This window comes from Oculina patagonica, chromosome 5, assembly GCF_052425735.1.
Source record: "Oculina patagonica isolate OP01 chromosome 5, crgOcupat, whole genome shotgun sequence".
In the NCBI taxonomy this organism is placed as follows: Eukaryota; Metazoa; Cnidaria; class Anthozoa; order Scleractinia; family Oculinidae; genus Oculina; species Oculina patagonica.
In genome coordinates, this window is record NC_135762.1 from 27214803 (window position 1) to 27236029 (window position 21227).

The following is a 21227-nucleotide window of genomic DNA, read 5'->3' on the forward strand; positions in this document are numbered from 1 at the left end:
AGGGCTTTGCAGGCTACTCTCAAAAGCGCGTTGTTTATTCCATGTATAGTCATAAACAAATGATTACTTCCGTTTCAAAGAGGGACTGCAAATTTCTTTTGTCCATTGATTCAATGCACCGGCCTGGCATACACCTGGCAGGGCATACAACAAATCCTTGTTGATGATAATGAACAAAGCAACATTAGTTGCTTTAAAAAACTGCTAATTTAGGGCGGTGAATAGGGTACGCAAAAGGGACGCAAATCCGCCGATCCGAGCTACAGTTGAATCTGATAACTCGAACCCTCAGTAATTCGAACTCCCGACATCTCGAACCTCAGTTTCGATTTCCCTTGAAGGTTCGAGTTATCGGGATTCAACTGTATTATTATTTTTGGCCAAATCCGTCAATCCGCCATTAGTTCCTGGATCAAATCCCTGAAATCCGAATCCGCATTACTTGAAAGACTTGAAAACTTTGTGTGATATAGTTTCACTGCAACGGATGGTAGATGTTGTCTTATGCTATTTCAGTAAAGAAGTTTCTTTCACTGCTTGCTTTTGTGACAATCCGCCAAAAACTGACCGACTTCGTTTAGTATGCGCGATCCGAACCTCCTGACATGAAGCTTCAGGAAACTGGGCCAAAGTTTTCAGCTAATCTGCCAGCCGTTTTATTTTTGAAATCCGTGCCTCTGCTGAATGTATCACAAAAATCCGCAATCCGTGCTCATTTTAAAGCCAGGTAATCTGTCGATCCGCTTACCTATACACCCTCTCATTTAAATACACTGAGTATAAACAGATCCTCTCTAATCTCTAACACAGCAGAATTTCTATATTTCAAATTATTTAGGAATCTGACATCTCCTACTCCGCTATGCTGTGCAGGTTTTGTTTCTTGCCTGAACAAAGAAGCTTTGGATACAGCCGGCCAGAGAAGAATTGCGTGACGACTCGTAAATATAAAGGCTGCGAAAGAGACTACGAGCGCGTGATTCGGGATACAATTGATGTCATTTGTAATAATTTTACGAGTTACCATTCACATTTACTACTACTATCTTAGCTTAGCAATGTGCGTCAGTCCAATTTTCCCAGAATTTTAATGCTGAAACGTTTTGTTTGGGGTTTGTTTTGTTTAGACTGGACGCATAGCGTGGTGCCTTGATTTTTCGCAATAGTATTGACGTCATTACGTCTTTTGTTACGGTGATTTGTTTCCGTCACGCCCTGCTACGCAATGTGCCGGCAACACGTGCAACACGAGCGTCGATTTAGTTGTTTGCCTCGAAATTCGATCAAAAATGAATTTTGTATTCATTGTTTTGCTTTTTTTGGCCTTTCTTTTATTGGGGAAAGCGCTGTGAAAACACTGCAAGCCCTTCGTTCTTCTTCATGTGTTGTTTAAAGCCAATGTCAAATTTTAATACATTTCGTTTCCGTCTGGAAATGAACGTGGAATGCGTGACTTGGGTAGAAGCGGAACTCAAGTGGTTTACTTAAAACTAACGAAAAATTCAAGCCTACAAAAATGATTAATCCAGCGTTAAAGACATTTTTGCCAGCCGCTGAATGGCAAAGGTTTGAACTGCAGCCATAAGCTGTCACGTATGCAAACGAAGGAAGAAGGTTCTAATCAATACAAAGACACGCGAAGATAAAAGATGGCCTACCGCAAACTAATTAGGAATATGCGCGCATTCAAACTAAAGACAATCCTTTAATTAATATTTCCGACAGTAAACACGTTTCGCATCTGTTTAATTTGTTTTTGAGCTGAGAGCATAAAACCGCCTCACGCCGTCCCTCGTTTTACAAAAGTCGGAAATTGAGTAACAAGTGACCTCGCCCCGACCTTTGGCTTTGACGTAGGTAAATTTGCCTTATTACCAAATATGTAACTTGATTTCAAAGCCGTGATGCCAGTCTCAGTTTCTGCACGCCCACATTAAGAGGAAAACTTTTATTCCAAACGATATATAAAGAGAAGGCTGCAGCATTGAAGATTCGTTAGTATCTCAAGTGCTTACAAACGAATTGAAGAGTTTGCAAGAAGAAGAGACCAGACAACGATGCTTCGTATAGCGCTACTCGCTGTTTTTCTGCAGTTAGCCAACTGTATGTCTGAACCGGTGGAGATACAACCGCCTCCAGGTAAGAGCTAGTAAACCATTTCAGTTCCTGATGGCAATATGGATACCCCTTACTGGTGTTCGCACATTTCTTTTATTGTCACTTCTGAGAATTTGCAGGGCCGTAACCAGACCTTCAGTGCCATAGACGAGGCAAAATCTTGCTAGTGGGTTCTGGGGGCATGCCTTTCAGAAAATTTTAAAATCTAGAAGCTATGAATTTCTTTTAAAGATATATTTCATGAGGTACTATTTCTCGAGAAGAATCAATCTTGGTCAATTGGGGATTATTTTCCCAACAAAACATACATTTTTTTTAAAATTTTGAGTAAAAATTAAGACGAGGCAAGTGCCGCGGCGTCTTGCCTCTTGCGAGTTTAATACGGCTCTGATTTGGTGATATACAAGAAAGTCGATTGTTTTCAAAATTCTAGTCATCCTCCTACATTAACTGTGCTCAAATCGGCATCCCAATTTTGTCAGTGGTTTTCACAGGTTTAGCGTATATCCGTCGAAAGTATTTAGCTAGTTTAAGAAAAGTAACTGCAAAGTCTTTTTTCCAACAGAAATATACCGGCGTGAATAGCATTGAAATATTCTTTTTGCTTTTTATTTCAGCTCCAGTACAAGGACGAACATTGCAGGCAAATGATAGTCGATCGGCTTTTGAAGTGATCGAAATGGCAAACAATGCTGTAGGAAATTTGAGAAGTAAGTACTGAAAATATCTACTGATCACTCAATAAGTCCATGAACATTTTATTGTTAAAACCATTCCTTTTGCTTTTATGTATCTCTGTGTTTTAACCTTAGTAAACTCAAGTCTCGTTATTGTATGTTTTAATAATTAGTATTTTTGCTGAGTGGGGTAAACCAAAGTATACACCAGTAAAATCTTCAACAGGTTATTTCCTAGTCTTGATCGACGCTTCAAAATCTGCATTTAGGACAGAAGAACCCAACGAAGAAAAAATTCAGTCAAAAGCCGCACTTGGAATGTCGTTGTACTATTTTCCCGTATCGTTCTCGGCCTTTTAAAGGGATATTTGAACGTGAAAACTAAAACAGTTACATCTTTTCGGATTTCAGCTGAAATAAGAGTGGTAGAAACTTTTACGAAACAAAATCTCATTACTCGAAATTGCGAGCTGTTGTTACCCTTCCGAAAATCGTAGATGGCGTTTTCCTGTGCCCAAAACAACATTTTTACATCTCCGAAAACAACAGCTGTTTTATATATTTCCCCTTTTTACGCCCGAAGGTTCAAGATACGTCTGTCTTAAGAAATATGAGGGGATAACAGGCCTTCCGAACAGACATTCACCGAAATAACAAATTCTAGCAAATTTAAGTGCACGGTGTAAAGCTTGAAAATAATATAGAGCGAGGAGGACATTGCTCTCCTTAACACTTAGTCTTGCATTCTAGTGACCGATAAACACAGGGGCGATTTACATGAAGGCGATATCAAATTGACACACGCCCAGCGAAGAATTCTGGGATTGCCGGTTAATCATGGCGGAAGACACAAGCGTGGTGCTATGAGCAGTCTGGCTCGCCGATGGATGGATTCAAATGGTCGCCCGGTGATACCTTACCGTATTGAAGGCAGTGTTGGTGAGTAATGCAGCCTATGCTTTAAAAAGTTCTCCCTGGGGTCAGGGTGCTACACTACTCCCCCAGATATACGACCTATACCCCACCAACACCCCCTATACCCCTACTTAGTTAACAAGCATACTCTTTCAGAGCCAAGCTCAGCTGGAAACATTAATTCTCCTTACTGGATTCCATACGTTTTTTAAATGTAAGTTAAGAGAATTTAGTGATCCATCCGCTAACAATTCCCTCCAAATTATGATTTCTTTATCTTCGTCAACTGTACGGCTAGTTTACTGCGGGATAAGGGAATTGGCCAAAATAATATTTTGAAAGTAGTATCGAGCCTGTTGTAGCAACATCAGCGAGAAAACAAAGCACGACAACCGAAAAAAAACAACAGCACAATTATAGGAGCAATGTCATGATATTTTAGGTCATTTTTTTTAACATAGAGAAACGACAATTGCAAAGGAGTAATAATAATGCGAAAACAACCAAGGATGGTTTCGAACGACGAAGGTTAAGATGGATTTCGAGCAACAACTTTTTTTTTCAAGATGTGATGTCCGTGACGTATGATATGCGAAGCGCAGAGCACTAATAAATGGGAAACTCGACTTATATTTAACTCGACTGTTTGTCTTTTTGTCACAGCGCATGCCCGCAGTGTTATCAATGCAGGTATTCAGCACTGGATGAAGTATGTTCCTTGCCTCAAGTTTGTACCAAGAACTTCCCATGCTAACTACGTCAGCTTCTTTGCTGGAGGAGGGTAAGTACATGGAGATTTTTTTTGTTGTTGTTGTTCGTGGGGTTTTTCTGATGCGTAAAAGGGCGGCAGTCGAACGTAAGCGAGTGCGCAATTTTTTTTTTATCATGAGTGGAGGTCGCGGAGGAATTTCATCTGGCAACAAGAGTAAAGAATGAGCAACAGAGCGTTTAAAAGCATTTGTTAGGGAGGACAGTAAATTTTCTGTGCGCTTAAACTATTCGTAGAATAATTTCTATTTTCAACTTTGAATTTGTGTAAACTGTCAACTGTTTTCTTCAGACTTGCATGCTTTTGTAAATATCTTCACTCTCGACAGGCTGTACGCTTTTTATCTGTATTGATATTTTTCTTTCGTTATCTTAAAAGATGCTACTCTATGGTTGGACGAGTTGGCGGACAACAGAAGATCTCTATTGGACGAGGATGTGAATATCTTCACACTGTCGTTCATGAAATTGGTAAGTTCTTGAAGGATATGTTTTAAAATCATAAAACAACATCTTTATAAGAAACCTTTTCTACGATATTGTAATGTATGAACTAAATCTTTGTCTTATATTTTGCTAGGGCACGCCCTCGGGTTCTGGCATGAGCAGTCCCGTCCCGATAGGGATAGATACATCAACATTCGCTGGGGCAACATCCCTCAACGTAAGTACACTATATCAAGCAATCAAAACGGGAAGTTAAAAGCAAACTGACATGCAAGCGCGGGAAAATGTGTAACTGGTGCCAAGCGCGGGAAACAAAATGTAACCACTGGCAAACCAAAAGCGCAGGAAGAGTCGGGAAATCAAAAGCGCGGGAAACCAAAAGCGCGGGAGTAACAGTGGCATTTTCTGTCTGCCACCTTGCGCCGCAAAATTCTTCACTAATTTATATTCATTTCTTATTTTTCCATTTTCCAGAATTTCATTCACAATTCTCCAAGATGTCTTCAAGTCAAATCAACTCGCGCGGAGTCGGATACGATTACAACAGTGTGATGCATTACCACTCGACAGCTTTTGGTAGTGGACGAGTCACAATCACGCGCAAAGACGGAAGTACAAACCTGGGCAACACGCGCGGTCTGAGTGGTTCGGACATTGAACAGGCGAAAAGGATGTATTGTAGCGGACAACCCACTAGCAAACCAGTCACTCCAAAACCACCTACAGGTAAAACAAAAACACCGAATTTCAGTCCATGTGTACCTTTAATTTCAAATTCAGGCTAAAGTACTTTCAACTGAGATGGAATACAAGCAATTGAAAGCAATTTACACACATGTAAATTAGGAGTTGTGGCACAAATGGACAACTCGCTCGGCTCGCCCGGGCTCGCCTCGCTCCTTGTCACAATTTGTGTCCACAACTCCTAATTTATGTGTGTGCGGAGCAAGACGACTTTCTTACCACTCTCGCGAAACGAGTTGCAAAGGCGTTGGCGGCACCTCAACGGCCCGCAGCAACAGAGAGCGCCACCTGTGTGCTAGATTTATTTTTCAATATTAGGAGTTGTGGCACAAACTGTGACAACTCGCTCGGCTCGCCCGGGCTCGCCTCGCTCCTTGTCACAATTTGTGTCCACAACTCCTAATTTACATGTGTGTGCGGAACGCAAGACGCCTTTCTTACCCCTCTCGCGAAACGAGTTGCAAAAAAGGCGTTGGCGGCACCTCTAACGGCCCGCAGCAACAGAGAGCGCCACCTGTGTGCTAGATTTATTTTTCAATTAAACAAATATTTTTCTTTGGTATATGCAACAGATGGCTGCCGCAAGATATTCGTCAGAAGTTTTGCAAGCTATGATGGAGGAAAACCTCCGTGAATTTCAAAGAAACCCCCAAAGAAATTTGTCTTTTTCACTCGCCCACACCGATTTTAACGAATGGCTTAGAGTATGGAAAATGAACATACCCGAAACTGACACTAACAACAAAGATCTTTTAATTTTTGCAAAAAAACACAAAAAAAAAGTTTTATGATCTTTTGGAAAGCGAAATTGATGACTTACGAAGCTTAAAAGCAAGCTTTGGACTTGAAGTTAAATTTTCGATACAAAGAGACGGAGTTACGCAACACATGAACCACTATTTCAGTGAAAGAGAACCGCACGTGTTTTCAAAAAACACCAAAGAAGAAATCGAAAAAGAGTTTGTCAGATTTATCGAAAAAGCAAAGGGAGAAATTGAGGCTTGGTCAGAGAGGGGCTCGGGGTGGAAAATTGAAAGAATAGAAATGGCGTATATCAATGTCGCGCGTTATCAGCCATTGAGAGGGGGGAGTTATCTGCCTTTACCACCAAAATTGGCAAACAAAAAAGCAGTTATTAACGTGCAAAACAGGGATAACGAATGTTTGAAATGGGCTTTGAGAGCTGCATTATTTCCGCCAAGAGATGGGAAAAATCCGCAAAGAACAAGCAGATACCCAGTTGACGACGGAATAAACTACAATGGAATCGATTTTCCAACGCCTCTAAAGCAGATTGACAGGCTTGAGGCGCAAAACAACAACCTTGCAATAAATGTGTTTGGATGGGAAGACGACTGTGTGATACCTCTCAGAACAAGCAAAAAAGAAAATAGCATTTCCCGTATAAACCTTATGTTAATTGAGTCAGGATTAATTCAGCACTACTGTTTTGTAAAAAGAGTATGCGCTCTGCTTTACGATCAGACTAAATCACACAACAAAAAACACTTTTGCATGATGTGCTTGACCGGTTTTACAAGAGCAGACTTGCTCGAAAAGCACGAAAAATATTGCAATGGAGTTAACGGCAGGCCAACAAGAATCGAAATGCCGGAAGAGGGGAAAAACACTATTTCTTTTAAACACTACCACAAACAAATGAAAGCGCCTTTTGTAATTTACGCCGACTTTGAGGCATTGTTAAGAAAGATGCAAGGATGTAAACGCGAAACGGCCGAGGAGCGCCAGAAAAGAAAAGACCTTGGTGAAGAAGTGAAAGACATGAAGCCGAGTTACACAGACAAAACAGAACAGCACGAGGCATGCGGATTTGCTTACACAGTTGTAAGGAGTGATGGTGAACACGAAAAAACATTTGTGTACAGAGGACAAAATGCCGTTGAAGTATTTTTGAACTGTCTTTTAAGTGAAGAAAGAAAAATAAGATATGAATTGTCAAAGCCAAAACCTCTTGTGATGACGGCAAAAGACTGGGTAAACTTCAAAAATGCAACCAATTGCCACATTTGCGAAGAAACGCTAATGAAACAAAACTTTTTGGACTCTTTGCCAGTTTGGATTGGAAACAAAAAGGAGCTTAATTACTTTGGGCAGATGCACAAAAAATGTTATTACAGAAAGGAAAAAGAGGAAAAAAACCTGGATACCGAAACCCACTATAAGCTAAAAAAGCTTGAAAAAGAAACACACAAATTAGCAGCGAAAAACCAAAAAAAACTGCTTAGCGTGCCACAAGCCGCTTATCCAGCCGAACTACAAGGATGTGGTAAAAGACCATTGCCACATAACAGGCAAGTTTCGAGGAGCCGCACACAACATTTGTAACTTTATGATGCGAATAGATCCGAAAAAGGTTCAAATACCAGTTGCATTTCACAACCTGAGGGGTTATGATGAACACCATTTAATGCAGGCAATGTCAAAGATTTCAAAAGAGGCACAGAAAGAGGTAAAATGTGTCGCAAACAACATGGAAAAATACATCACATTTTCACTGGGGGGTTTAAGGTTTATTGACAGCTTGAACTTTTTACCTGGGAAGCTTGAAAAACTTGTAGAAGAGATACCAAAGGAGTCATTAAATATAACAAAGGATAACTTAGAATTTGAAGAAAGCGAAGAATGTTTTGAACTTCTTTGCAAAAAGGGAATCTATCCTTACGAATACATGGACTCATGGGGAAGATTTAAAGAAACAAGTTTGCCAGAAAAAGAAAAGTTTTACAGCAAACTTAACGACGAGCACATAACAGATAAAGAGTATGAACATGCGCAAAAAGTGTGGAAAACCTTTGGCTGCCAGACCCTGGGCGACTACCACGATTTGTACGTTAAGACAGACGTGACCCTGTTAGCCGACGTCTTTGAAAGCTTCCGAAAACTCGGTCTTGAGAAGTACGGGTTGGATCCCGCGAATTATTACACGACGCCAGGCCTTTCTTGGGACGCACTCTTGAAAAAGACAGGGGTGGAGCTTGAGTTACTTACAGACTATGAAATGCATCTTTTTGTCGAAAGGGGAATAAGAGGCGGAATTTCGATGGTAAGCAAGAGATATGCAAAGGCGAACAACCCTTATGTTGAGGGATTTGACCCGAGCCAGCCAAAAATATACATAACGTACCTCGATGCGAATAACCTTTACGGGTGGGCAATGAGCAAGCCGCTCCCAAAAAGTGGTTTCAGATGGAAAAAGGTTATGCCAACAGAAAAAGAAATAACGACAAAAAAAGAGTATGCAAAAGCTGGATGGATTTTAGAGGTGGACTTGGAATACCCGAAAGAGCTGCATGACGCCCACAACAGCTATCCATTAGCACCAGAGAAAAAGAAAATAAACAAAGAAATGTTTTCGCCTTACCAAAACAAAACAATAAAAAATCTTGATTTGCACCCGCCAGACACCGAAAAGCTTGTTTTAACTCTTGAAGACAAAACCAATTACGTCGTGCATTACCGAAACTTGCAGTTTTATCTAAAACAGGGAATGAAACTCAAAAAAGTGCACAGGGCCTTAGAGTTTGAACAAGAGGCGTGGATGGAGCCGTACATCCGGATGAACACAGAATTCCGAAAAGAAGCGAAAAGCGACTTTGAAAAGAACTTTTACAAGCTGATGAATAACTCAGTTTTTGGAAAAACAATGGAAAACCTGAGAAACCGTGTAGACATAAGAATAGTGCGCAGCGACGAAACAAAGAAAATAAGAAAATTAGTTGCAAGTCCATTGTATTCAAGACATGTAATGTTTTCAAACGATCTGGTTGGAATAGACATGCGAAAAAGTAAGCTTTTTCTTAATAAACCGGTCTACACAGGCATGACCATCCTTGACGTAAGCAAGTTATGTATGTACGATTTTTATTACAACCACCTGAAAAAAGAGTACGGGGAGCGTTGCGAGCTTTTGTATACAGACACAGACAGCCTTTTGCTTGAGATAGAAACAGAAGACGTTTACGCGGACATGGCAGAAAACATTGACAAGTACGACACAAGCGACTACCCGAAAGATCATTCGCTGTTTTCAACAAAAAACAAAAAAGGTGTTGGGAAAAATGAAAGACGAATGCGCAGGAAAACTAATTTCAGAGTGTGTTTGTTTGAGGCCAAAAATGTATTCAATAATGACAGAAGACAAAAAAAATATAAAAAAAGCAAAGGGGGTAAAAGAGTGTGTGACAAAGAATAAGATAGATCATGAAAACTTCAAAGATACACTTTTTCAAAACAAGGAAAGCTTTCACGAAATGCACATGCTAAGAAGCTATGCCCACGAGATGTATTCAATAGTGGTAAACAAAAAATCGCTGTCGCCTTTTGACTCAAAGCGATGGATAGCGGATGATGGGATACATACAAATGCTTACGGGTATAAGTTTTGCGAAACAAAGCCTACATAAACATAACTTTTAGAGATTTTCTGAGCCAAAGGGGCTCAAGCACTAAGTGCTTGGTGGTAACTGTGTATTTGGAGGAATAACAAGCAATTCTTCACGCACGAAGCCGCGCTTTGGACCATCGTGCAAGTAATAAAGCACTGGCTGATCAGGTTTAGTAACAGACCTTTCAATGCTGTAGACTTTTAATGACCAAATCGGATCTGTAGCCCTTTTTACGCCGCCTTCCAGCTCGCCAGGTTGGTAGAGGAAGCGCACATTAACGAGAGAGGGGAGTTTTTTTTCTTTCTTGCCAACAGGTCTTGTATATTTTGAGGACGGTTTTGACGAAACAGCCTTTTCTTTGATTGCAGCAGCAGGTTTCTTACCAGTAAGACTGGTTACTTCGTTGTTTAGAGCGGCAACAACTTCTGGTAGCCTTTTTACCCACGCTGTCGACCGCTGGCCAGATGGCAGGTTCATCTCGACACCGTACTGATAACCAAACAGGCGCCCTGCCAGTGTTTGATTAAAACGTTCAACAATAGCTTGATCTCTGTGAATGTTAACACGCCCGCGTCTAATATAGGTTTTGTGATTTTCCATTTCTTTGGTAACAGATCCCATGAATTCGCGACCAGGGTCAACTTGCAGCATCTGTGGCCATTTTAGTGCACTTCGCCTGTAAATTGTCTGAAAACCTTTTGCAACCTCAGTTGAATCTTTGGAGGTCAAAGGCTCGGCCTCTTTGAAACGGCTGGCAACGTCAACAACAGTCAGAGCGTATTTGTAAACTTTTCGCCCTCGCGGCAGTTTGTCGTGTGGCAGAAAAAGAAGGTCCGCCTGGTGGACCGCGTTTGGAGTAGAAACATCGAATTTTGGGCGAGGAACGTATCGGGGTGCCGGAAGGTAGATCTGCCAAAGGGCCTGCTTAACTAGCCACTTTTTTGCAGCATCTTCGGAAACCTTGGCGGCCTCGGCTAATTTTTTTATCGCGGCAATTCCCTTCCAGTAGCCCTGGGGGCTATAGTAGACTTTCGAGATTCCGAAAAGTTGCCCGCAAAAATCTTTGCATCCATGCGTATACAAGAAAAAAAAGAAACGTTTAAAGAAACCGAAAGGCAGCGTACCCAAGTGCAAGCGCGCCTGCGCCAACAAACATCAGTTCACCTTGTTTCTGCTGCTCGCTTGGCTGATAAAAATCAGAGAACTTGGGTTCTTTCGGAGGAATCATTTGTTTGTCAGGATGTGCCTGGTTGTAGAGTTTGAAAGCGTAGTCAGTGTTTGTGAAGTTCTGTTTGGCCTGCTCTTTTATTTCCGCGTTGGTTTGTATCCAGTCGAGGAGCTTGGTGCGGTCGCGAGAGTATTTTGCATAAGCTGCATTGTAAGCCTCGAGAGCTTTGTCGTGTCTTTCTTTTTCTTTCAAAGCGGCGTCATCTCCGCCACCCAAAGCTCGAGCAAGGTAGTTGCCGCCAATGAAAGCAGCAGCGTTCAAGATAGCTCCGCCAGCCATAATTGCGACGCTGGCCATTGTGTGTATTTGTTCTTATATTATGAGAATTTTTTTTTAATTGGTGGGAAGAATTTTCTGGTCTTCTAGATATTGTTTAAGGGCAAGACTGCCTGTCATGACAGCCGTGAACTTTGCATAGTTCATAAAACTGCTGCTTGGGTCAGATGTGAAGTTTTCTTTTACAACTTTTTTAGCAGCCCAGCCGATTCCGGCGGCAAGGCCAGTAAGAGTGGCAGCATCCATGAGTGTTTTTACGAGTTTGTTGTCGGACATGACAGTTCAGTATAAAATAAGAAAAAATATTTAATTGAAAAAAAATTTTTTTTTATTTTTCACCAGATTCAACTTCTTTAATTTTTTTTTCTTTTTCTTCAACTTCTTTTAAAAATTTATCACTGTCAATAACCACCCAAATAGCGCTTTTAACGCATTTTTTGGAAAATTCAAACCAAAGTAATGAAATACCGGCAATAGCTGCACCTTTAACAAGGCTGTCAAGAACAAGACTTAGGGACATTGTCGGTATAATAAATAAAAAATAAATGTTCAAAAAGAAATTTTTTTTAATCCATCAAACGGATTCCTTTTTTTGAGCAATTTTGGCTTGTTGGTTGCGGAATTCTCGAGCCCGTTTGGCGCGTGTCTGAAGAACGAGTTGCAACCCTTCCAATACTTTCTGCTGTACTCGGTGTGTTATCAGTTATAAGAGTTGGCGGAGCTTTAAATGTTGGACTTCTTTTTTCGTTTATAAAGCCTTTTATGTCTTCGCGTTTCACATAAGTTGTAACGATTGCACCGCCGATACCAAGCAAAGATATCCATTGATTTGTGGTGAGACCGCTTGATTGCGGCTGAGCCTCGGGCGGAGCTGGTTCCGTTACGTCCGGTGGTGTTGCATTTCGCTTTGCAGCAGCAGATTTCTTTTCCTTTTCTTTTGCAATTATTGCAGCAGCCTCGACAGCAGCTTTTTTCTGTGCTTCACGAGCCTGTTTTGTTTTTTCAGCTGCAAGCTTGCCAGCAGCAACTCGCTTTGGATTTTTGGCAGGCTTTGTTGCTGGAGTTGTTGAAGTAACTTGTTTCTGTTCTTCTTGAGCGATCGGAGTTGGTTCGAGCTCAGCCATTATATAATGAGAAAAAAATAATATTTAAATAGAAAATTGCTCAGCAAACTTTTTTGGTCAGCAATTTCTAAGCATTGTTCAGTAATTAATTAGCATTTTCTTAGCATTTCTCAGAAAAATCTTCAGTAGTTTTTGTTTCAGCGCCATGGCGCTGGGACTCAAGCAGTCCCTTTGGCTTCGCACAGCGAAGTGGCACTCTGTCGCTTCGTTTAAATCAATGTGCTTTGTTGTGATGAGCGCAGCATTTGCAACGGCAAGAAAGCGGCCGCATTTCAAAGCCAGACCGCCTGCCAAAGTGGACAGCTCTTTGCTGATGATGTAGTCGTTTTTGAGTTCCTTCTGATAATCATTGACGTCCTTGATATTTACGGCCATACCAACGACTTTAGTAACAAGAAAAATAAAGCTGTCAATCAAGCTGTCGGTTGTTTTGGATCCAACGTATGCCTCATATCTCTTTAAGTACTTTTCAACTTCTTTATCTGTCAAGCGCTTCACCTGCTCGTGTGTCAGTTGCACACCGATTGCTTCTTTGGCTTTTCCTGTTGAAACAAGGATTGCAAGCTGTTCACGCAAAGCAGGAATGTCAGGGCCTTGAATGAGTGCCATAGCGCTTTCTGTACTTTCTGGTTCAGCTCCTAGCAGTTCCATTACGGAAGCTAATTCTTGTTCACTTGCAGCGCCCTTGACGCTCTCGGGAGGAGAAGTTGCGAACGGGTCAGCCATTTATTACTCTAAAAAATATGTTCAATAAGAAAATTTTGTGCCGTAAGGGTGGCGATGAGAAATGACAAGATGCGAAAACTTATTTTTTTTTAGCTTTAAAATGATTTCTTTGTAATCCTCATTGGCAAGTTCGCCAGCGTAATCCTCAAAGATTGCCTTCGTGGTCTTGGCAGAGGGGGTGTAAAAGAAAACGATTGCCGCAACATTTTCGCGGAATGAGGATGTTATGCTTGTCAATTTTTGAGTTAACACCCATATGCTCAAGCCTGCGTGGCGAGCAGAGAAAGCAAGATTCACCAACTCCCCTGTTCTTCCTTTTACATCTTTCGAAGCAGCACAGTCGTCGAGGATGATAAGCGTGTTCGTACCCTCAAAAAGAAATCTTGAAAGCCTTAACCAAGATTCCACCTCGTGCTGCTCACAAATTAAAACAAAAAATCGAAGATCTTCCTCAGCAAAGCGATAATAAGTCTTGTTGTGCGCGAACGTCGGGCAGATGAGCACGATGTAGTCAAACTTGCCTCGGAAAGGGCCACAAAGCTGATTAACCACGTATCTTGTTTTTCCTGAGTTCGTTGGTCCCACAATGAGGGCGTTGAAGGGTATATTGGCAGGATCCATCTTCGTTCGTATATGTACCTAAGGTACACTTTTTCAAAGAAAAAATTTCCCCTTGCGGGGAAGTGTGTGCGATTTACGCACACATTATAAAAGCACAGATTCTAACTGCCTGCCAAGTATATTCATTTGGGCGTCGCTGATTACGTAAATGTGGCAGTTCAAATTACCTGAGCCGCTTGCTTTCCTCTCTAGCTCAAGCTGGACACCGTCCTTTGTGTTCACAAGGCGTGTGCCGCTTCCGTGCATCGAGTGGTCAGCCATGGAACGCAGATCAATAAGAAGGCCAAACTTGTCTTCTGTGTAAAACTTTTGCAGAGTCATGTGCTGCGTTTTATTTTTTTCTTTCATGTAGAATCTTTTAACTTCTCCCCAAATGTCCATTCCTTCGATGCCGTTGTTGTACAGCATGTTTGGCGAGCCGTTGACAGTGATGCTTACTTTTGTAAGGTCCGGGTTAATGTACTTTTCCGAGCTCCTTGCACCTTTGTTATATTGCTCAATAAATAGGAGCAAGATACCTTTCATGGACCTCCTCTGCGGGTTGACCCTTAGATTCAGACGTGTGTCGGAGGCTTTTGCAAAAGTCACCACTTTAACACGCTGGATGTGGTCGTAAGCGAACTCTTTTCCGCCCGAATAAGCGCTGAACGCTTCATCTGCAATTTCCTCGCTTCTTATCATCTCGTACTCCAGCTGGATGTTTGTCAACTTGTATTTTAGTTTTGTTGTATCTGAGCCTCTGACCACATGTTCGGCTGCCGCGAGCTTCAGTTCGAACACAAGATCGTTGTATAGTGCCTGAGGATAAAATGCCCCATGGTCAGTTAAAATCTGGTGATCCAGGCGGATGCGGTATTTATTTCCATATATCTCATTCAGCTTTTTTTCTGCTTCGACTCCTGAAGCTTTCTTATCGCCAGCATTTGAGCGAATTTTGTTAAGGTCCTCGCTCTGAATGCCCTCTGGCACCCTGTCGTCGCGCTCCTCCTGCGAAAGGAAAAAATCCTCAAATATTTTGTAGATGCCATAGCCAACCGTGTCCTGCACGACGGTGCCTTCGTACTTTACAACAAAATCGTCGACCAGAGCTCGGCTGACGTTGTCAACCAGAAAGTTGTTGGCATGGCCTCCGCTCAAGTCGATGTTGAAGCGCAGCGCCAGCGAGCCAGGCACAATGACCTCGTTTTCGTTCAGCTTGGGCACTGAAACATACAACGTTTCCTCTGGATTGGCTTCTGTGCGGTCAAAAGTGATTCGTTTTACCGCGCGCTCGGCTTTCAGTGCGCCGAGTATTTTCTCTGTGCGTCCCGGTCGAAGGTTTTCTTGAACAGCAGCCATCTCTCGATTGGTTTTATTGTTAAATTGAAAAGTTTAATTTAAAAATATATATATATAAATTAAGCGGTGGCAACAGGTGGTGGTGATTTTGGATTCGAGGACCCTGATTTGGACCAAGATCTTGACCACAACAGTGATAACGATGATGAAGAGGAACAAGAGGTCGACACAACCCGACCATTTCAGCCCGGGGAGGCATCCACACCCTACCATGGGGGTGAACAACATGAAATGCAAACGATGCAGCACGAACAGAGCGGGCTGCCTGATACCTCCTACGACGAAACACATTTGCTTGAAAGAACCCCTTCGATAAGTGATCTTCAAAAAGAAAGTTTTTTGCGGCAAAAACTTAAAAAAGCTGTAGACACGATAAAAGGCAAATTCCCCAAAGCAAAATTTGAAAAAATTAGAAGTTTAGAAGAGGGCACTGGGAAAAATGAGGGGAAAATTGTTGCTATAGGAACTAAAAAAGGCGAGTACAAGATTCTAAAAGATAATGAGTCAGGCTTCATGAAAAACTTTTTAGACAGCTTCAAAGATGAACTTGGGCCGTCAGCTGAAGATCTTATTGCTCAAGACAATGAGAGCATAAGATATGAACGCCAAATATTAAGAGAAGCTGAAAAACAAATTCAAGAGGGCCAAAAAATCGCATCCAAAAGAGAAAAAGCCGTCCAAAAAATGAGAGATCTGAGAATAAAAATCGAGCGAGCCCAAGCCAAGAAAGATCAACTTGGGTCAAATGTTGAAAATGAATCAGAATTGCGCGAGCTGCAGCAACTGATTAAAAACTATAAAACTGATTTTGAAAACACAAAAAAAGAAGTTGCTGCTCTTGAAAAACAAGAAAAGCAGAAGGCAAAAGAACAAACACGAGCCGACCAACTAAGGGCAAGCCTCGCTGCCAAAGTGAGCGAAAGAAACACTTTGCAAGAAAGGCTCAACGACACAAGAGCGTTGGATGATCTAAAAGAGAAAGAAGCCGAGCTGAAGCAACAAAACGAGGAAGATCAAGCTGTTATAGAGGATGAGAATGCACCCCCCACTGACAAACAAGCTGCGGAAGAAAGAGTTGCAGAAAGAACCGAGGAGCTCGGGCGTTTGCAAACGCAGATTGCAGAAAGAGAAAGGGCGCTTCCACTTCGTGAGAGGATCAAAGAGATCTTCAAAAAATATGGCGTGACAGTAACAGCAATACTTCTTGCTGCTGGTGTCACGATTGGTTCTGTTATTGGAGCCATTACAAACGCGTTGAAGGCAACCGGCAAAGCGTTGGGGAAAGGCCTAAGTGATATTGGCTCAAAGGTAGCATCAGCTCTGCCTGGTCTCATTGGCTCGATTGCGAAATTTCTTTTCAAAACCGCTGGTCAAGTAATTGGATTTCTTGCAGAGCACACCTGGCTGCTTATCCTTGCTGTGGTTGCTTTTCTTGTTGAAAAATACATCAAAAAGAGACGTTAGCGCATAAGGGTGTAGAGCAAAGCTGCTGCTCCAACCGCGCCAACAGCGACAGTTGCTTTGTTTATTTCGTGTGAATCATTGGCTACGGCCTTCGTAGGTTTAGCGCTTTGCGCGTTGCTAGCTTGTGTTTCAGCAGCGCTTGCTGCAGGTGCCTGATTTTTTTTTGCTGTGGCGCTCTTGTATATAGGATTTGAAGGGTGGCTGTTTGGTGGGTTGATTTTTGATTTTCCTCCCGCCATCAGTTTAAGAGCTGCTTTTTTTGTAGCTTTATTAACCTCATCATTCACTCCTAATTTCATCCCAACAACAGCCTGCTTAAGCTGGTTATTGTAACCAACAACGCTTTCTGTGTTTATCACCATACGAGCGGGCATCAGCCAGGCACCTGGGCAGACTGCAAGGTTAAGCCGAACCTTAGCTTCGTCGATGGCTAGTTGGTATCTTTGGACCGACTTTGCCAGATCAGGTTGCCTTATAGCGTCTTCAACCAACACGAGGAACTCACTTTGCGCTTCCTTTGCACGGCCGCCTGTTCCAAGTATGCTACTTCGAACGTTCACCTGCGAACCGAGAATACAGTAGACAAAAGCCTCTATCGACTGGTTTACTCTCGACAAACCTGCCTGAGTAAGCCCTTCAGTGCCGTTAGGACAAAACCAGTCTGCCTGTGCATATGCAGCGTCGTCTGGCTCGATGTATTGAATCAAGTTACCTTTGCTTGCAGCTCCCCCTTCGTCCGAAAATTTATCGTAATCGGGGTATTTTGCTCCAGTTTTGTTTGGTCCAATGCTTAGTAATCCAGATATAAACGTTACCAAGTCCGTGGTTTGCGCCTGTTGTGAAACGGAAATCGCTTGACGGGTCGACACCGAACTCAGCACATATTCTTTTGTACGAAGCCACGTCGTACTTGTTGTCGAACTGGCTAAACGTTGGGTCGCCAGGCAAGGCACTTACGCTCTGAATCCCCCCCATCTGAAACAATATTCGCCTTATCGTGAAATAAACGTGAAAAAGGTAAAAATTTCGCACAATCGGTGGCAAGCTAAGAGATGAGTGTTCTTCATCGAAAATTTCTCGGCTTACCCCACTGCCTGTTGTCGCACACCAAACAGCAAAGTTAAGTTGCTGAGGCCAGTAGCCCATATTTTGGCTAGCAAGCCACCTTTTTGACTCTTTTCCTGATGTATGCTTCAGTTTTGTTTTTTGAAAAATCTCTCTTAATTTCGTTGTGAAATATTGATCTGGTGTGACGTAGATGTTGATTTGGCTGTTAAATATTTTTTTCAAACTCGGTGCGGCTTCGTGAAATCCAACCGCGGGAATTGGCAAAGATGAGCCTTTTGCGCCGCTTGGTGACAGCTGTTGTGGAAAACCGCCTGAAATTTGATTCACCCCCAGTGCTTTTTTCATCTCTGGGCTCCAATATTTGCTGTCAGAGCCAAAAACATTTATCAAATGGCCTTGCCCTGCCTTGTAATAAATGTCTGCCGTTGCTGTGTGGTTGTACGCGAACTCAACCTGTGCAACAAATTTTGTTCGGTCAGCGTTTGGATATTTTGCAAGAAAAGGTTTCCATGCATTGTCTTTTGCCGCTTCAGAAATTGTAGTTGCTTCTGGGGTTTTCATCCACTTCATAAAACCTCTTGTTTTTGCATCCATGGTCCTCTTTTATATTAAACATTTTTTATTTTTATTTAATATAAAAATGGTTGTGCTGACTGTCACCACAAAAGAAAATCCGAACACTGTTTATTTTGACCAGCCTATTCCAAAACCGAGCTATATCCGGCTTTTAAGTTGTTCTCTTTACAACAGCTGGAATAGTTTGGAAAAGGATGGAATAGTTTTTTATAAACAAGTGAACAAGGAAGAGAAGGCGCGTTATATACGGCAAGGAAACTTCTCACTCGATGACATTGGGAGTATTTTTGAAAAAGGATTTCCAGAGAAAAACATGTTTTCTGTAACAAAAGGCATTGCAGGCCGTTCATTGATAATAAAAGCAAAAGAGCCCAATTTAAAAACTTTTGGACTGAATGAAAGTCTTATTAAGTTCTTTAATTTGCCTGGGTTTGAGAATTACGCAAGTATTGAAAAGGAATTTTTTGAAACAATTGAGGTAAATAATGTTTCAAATCCTAAAAATTACTTCATCAACTGTGACCTTATCGACAAGCAACAAAGCTTGCTAAATGGTAAGCCATCAAGCCTTTTAGCGTTTTTTGACATACGTGGAAAACCGTATGAAAAAGTTTATTACCAAAATACACATTTTAACGTCTTGCGCGACGTTTCTGCTGAAGAAAATGTATCATCTCTGACTCTTTCGATTAGAGATGAGAATGGAAAGCCATTCGATTTTAACGGCTCAAATCTTACATATGAGTTGGAATTGAATTAAATTAAATACAAAATTAACTTTTATGTATACGAGACCATGTCATCTGCTAATGTTCTCCCGAGTGCCCCTGCTTATGGTGATCGCGAAGAAACACAACTTTATCCAAGCCTCCCAACAAATGCCGAGAATTTTCGGCTGACTGAAATAAGTAAAATTGAAAAAGAAATATCCGCTGAAGCTGAGCATTACAGGCTTGTGTTAAAAAAATATAAAAAAGTCCGGAAAGTTATTCACTATTCCGTGGTCTGTCTTGGCGCCGTGACGGCAGCTCTGTCTTCTGGAGCTGTTGCGACTTCACTTACTGGTGTTGGAATTGTTATCGGCGCGCCTGTTGCAGCAGTAGCAGGTATATCTGGCGCAGCTTCCACTGGCCTGTCAGTTATCAACAAAAAGCTTGAACGTAAAGTTAATAAGCACTCAAGAATCCTCGCTCTGGCTGTTGCAAAACATGACTCGATAAACAGCTCTGTCTCACAAGCTCTGAATGATAATCTTGTTTCTGACAAAGAGTTTCAACTGATCTTACGAGAAATGCAGAAATATCGTCAACTTAAAGAGACTTTACGTTCAAGCTTTGCACAAAAACAAAGAAATTCACTCCAGCCAGACATCGGAAAAATTCGGGAAGAAATCAAGAGAGAAGAACGCAAAAGATTGGAAAAAAAACTTCTCGAAAGCGCCACCGACATTTCGAAATAAAATTTCAGTCCAATAAAACATTTTTTCATTTTATAAAAGAATGATTGCCTGCGCTCATCTTGTTGTTTACTTTGTGATTGAATATTTCACCCCAGAGTGGCAAAAAAATATTCGAGTCATCACTAAAGAGGTTGTTGATTGTCTGAACAACATTTGAGGCTGTCGTTCCTTTTTCCACGATCCACGATCCACGATCCTTCCTTTCCAAAAGACCCAAGCCCCCTCGACCTGCACGTCACGCTCTGACTGCGACAAAATAATTTAGCGACCGCCAGCAAAAGATGGGCCGCACGTATTTATTTGTTTTGACCAAAAAATAGGTGTGAAGCAAGGGGTTATTTCACTTTTATTTATTTTTTTTTTTCTTGGGAGCCGTGAAACAATATTGTATCTATTAATATAAGCAATCAATAAACATTACAAGTGTGTTAAGTAAAAATAATTTTATTCAGTTGCTAAGTTAAATGTTTCTTGACAACGGCGGACATCTCATGGCCGCGGTAACTAAGGTAAATTGTTCCTTGACAACGGCGGACATCTCATGGCCGCGGTAACTAAGGTAAATTGTTCCTTGACAACGTCAGAATATTTTAAGCTTGTAAACTTGCAAGTTTTTGTCAATTCGGGTTACGCCGTAACTCATTGGCATTCCAATGTGATGACGTTTTTAAGGCCTGTGACTAAGATAATTTTGTCAATTCGGGTTACGCCGTAACCCATTTGGTATTCTAATGTGTTGACGTTTTAAGTGTCAATTCGGGTTACGCCGTAACCCATTTGGCGTGTGATGTTGCCTGTGACTAAGATAATTTTGGTCAAGTTTAGCAAACGCTAAAGTTGTATCATCCCATCGTTAGACATCTACAAATGATTTATGTCGATAAACTGAGTTAAAACTTCTTAATTTTTGATCTAGAAAGGTTTGATAAACGTCTTCAAGCATCCGATATACTTAACCTTGCGATCAAACTTCACGACCAAGCATCTGATTTTTGTCCGTAATTATTGCTTCGGCACGAATAGCTGATATGAAATATTAAAATCGTATCCTCGTTTGACGTTTCCAAATGATTTATGTCCGTAAGCTGTGTCTTTGCTTCTTTTTCAATGAAGGTTTGATAAACGTCTTTATACATCGGCCATACTTGCTTGTGTAATACAAAAAAGCTTATGTGAATAATATATAGTTATAATTTTAACGGTGATTGGTCACAAAAGACGTCATTACATCGGGAAATAACCTATTAACTAAAAATAGTAATGACGCCTGGT

General features: G+C 41.5%; 1 protein-coding gene across 1 annotated transcript in view; it reads left to right on the top strand.

Annotated features, from left to right (window-relative positions):
* Window positions 1-1961: 1961 nt before the first annotated feature.
* Window positions 1962-21227, top strand: part of LOC144653636 (zinc metalloproteinase nas-6-like) — a 22436-nt gene continuing 3170 nt past the window's right edge. Inside the window, exons 1-7 of the mRNA XM_078513685.1 lie at window positions 1962-2139; window positions 2736-2828; window positions 3546-3734; window positions 4374-4491; window positions 4858-4949; window positions 5059-5142; window positions 5400-5651. Of these exons, the coding sequence (XP_078369811.1) occupies window positions 2058-2139; window positions 2736-2828; window positions 3546-3734; window positions 4374-4491; window positions 4858-4949; window positions 5059-5142; window positions 5400-5651 (910 nt within the window). The 5' untranslated portion in view covers window positions 1962-2057. The remainder of the gene's footprint in view (window positions 2140-2735; window positions 2829-3545; window positions 3735-4373; window positions 4492-4857; window positions 4950-5058; window positions 5143-5399; window positions 5652-21227) is intronic.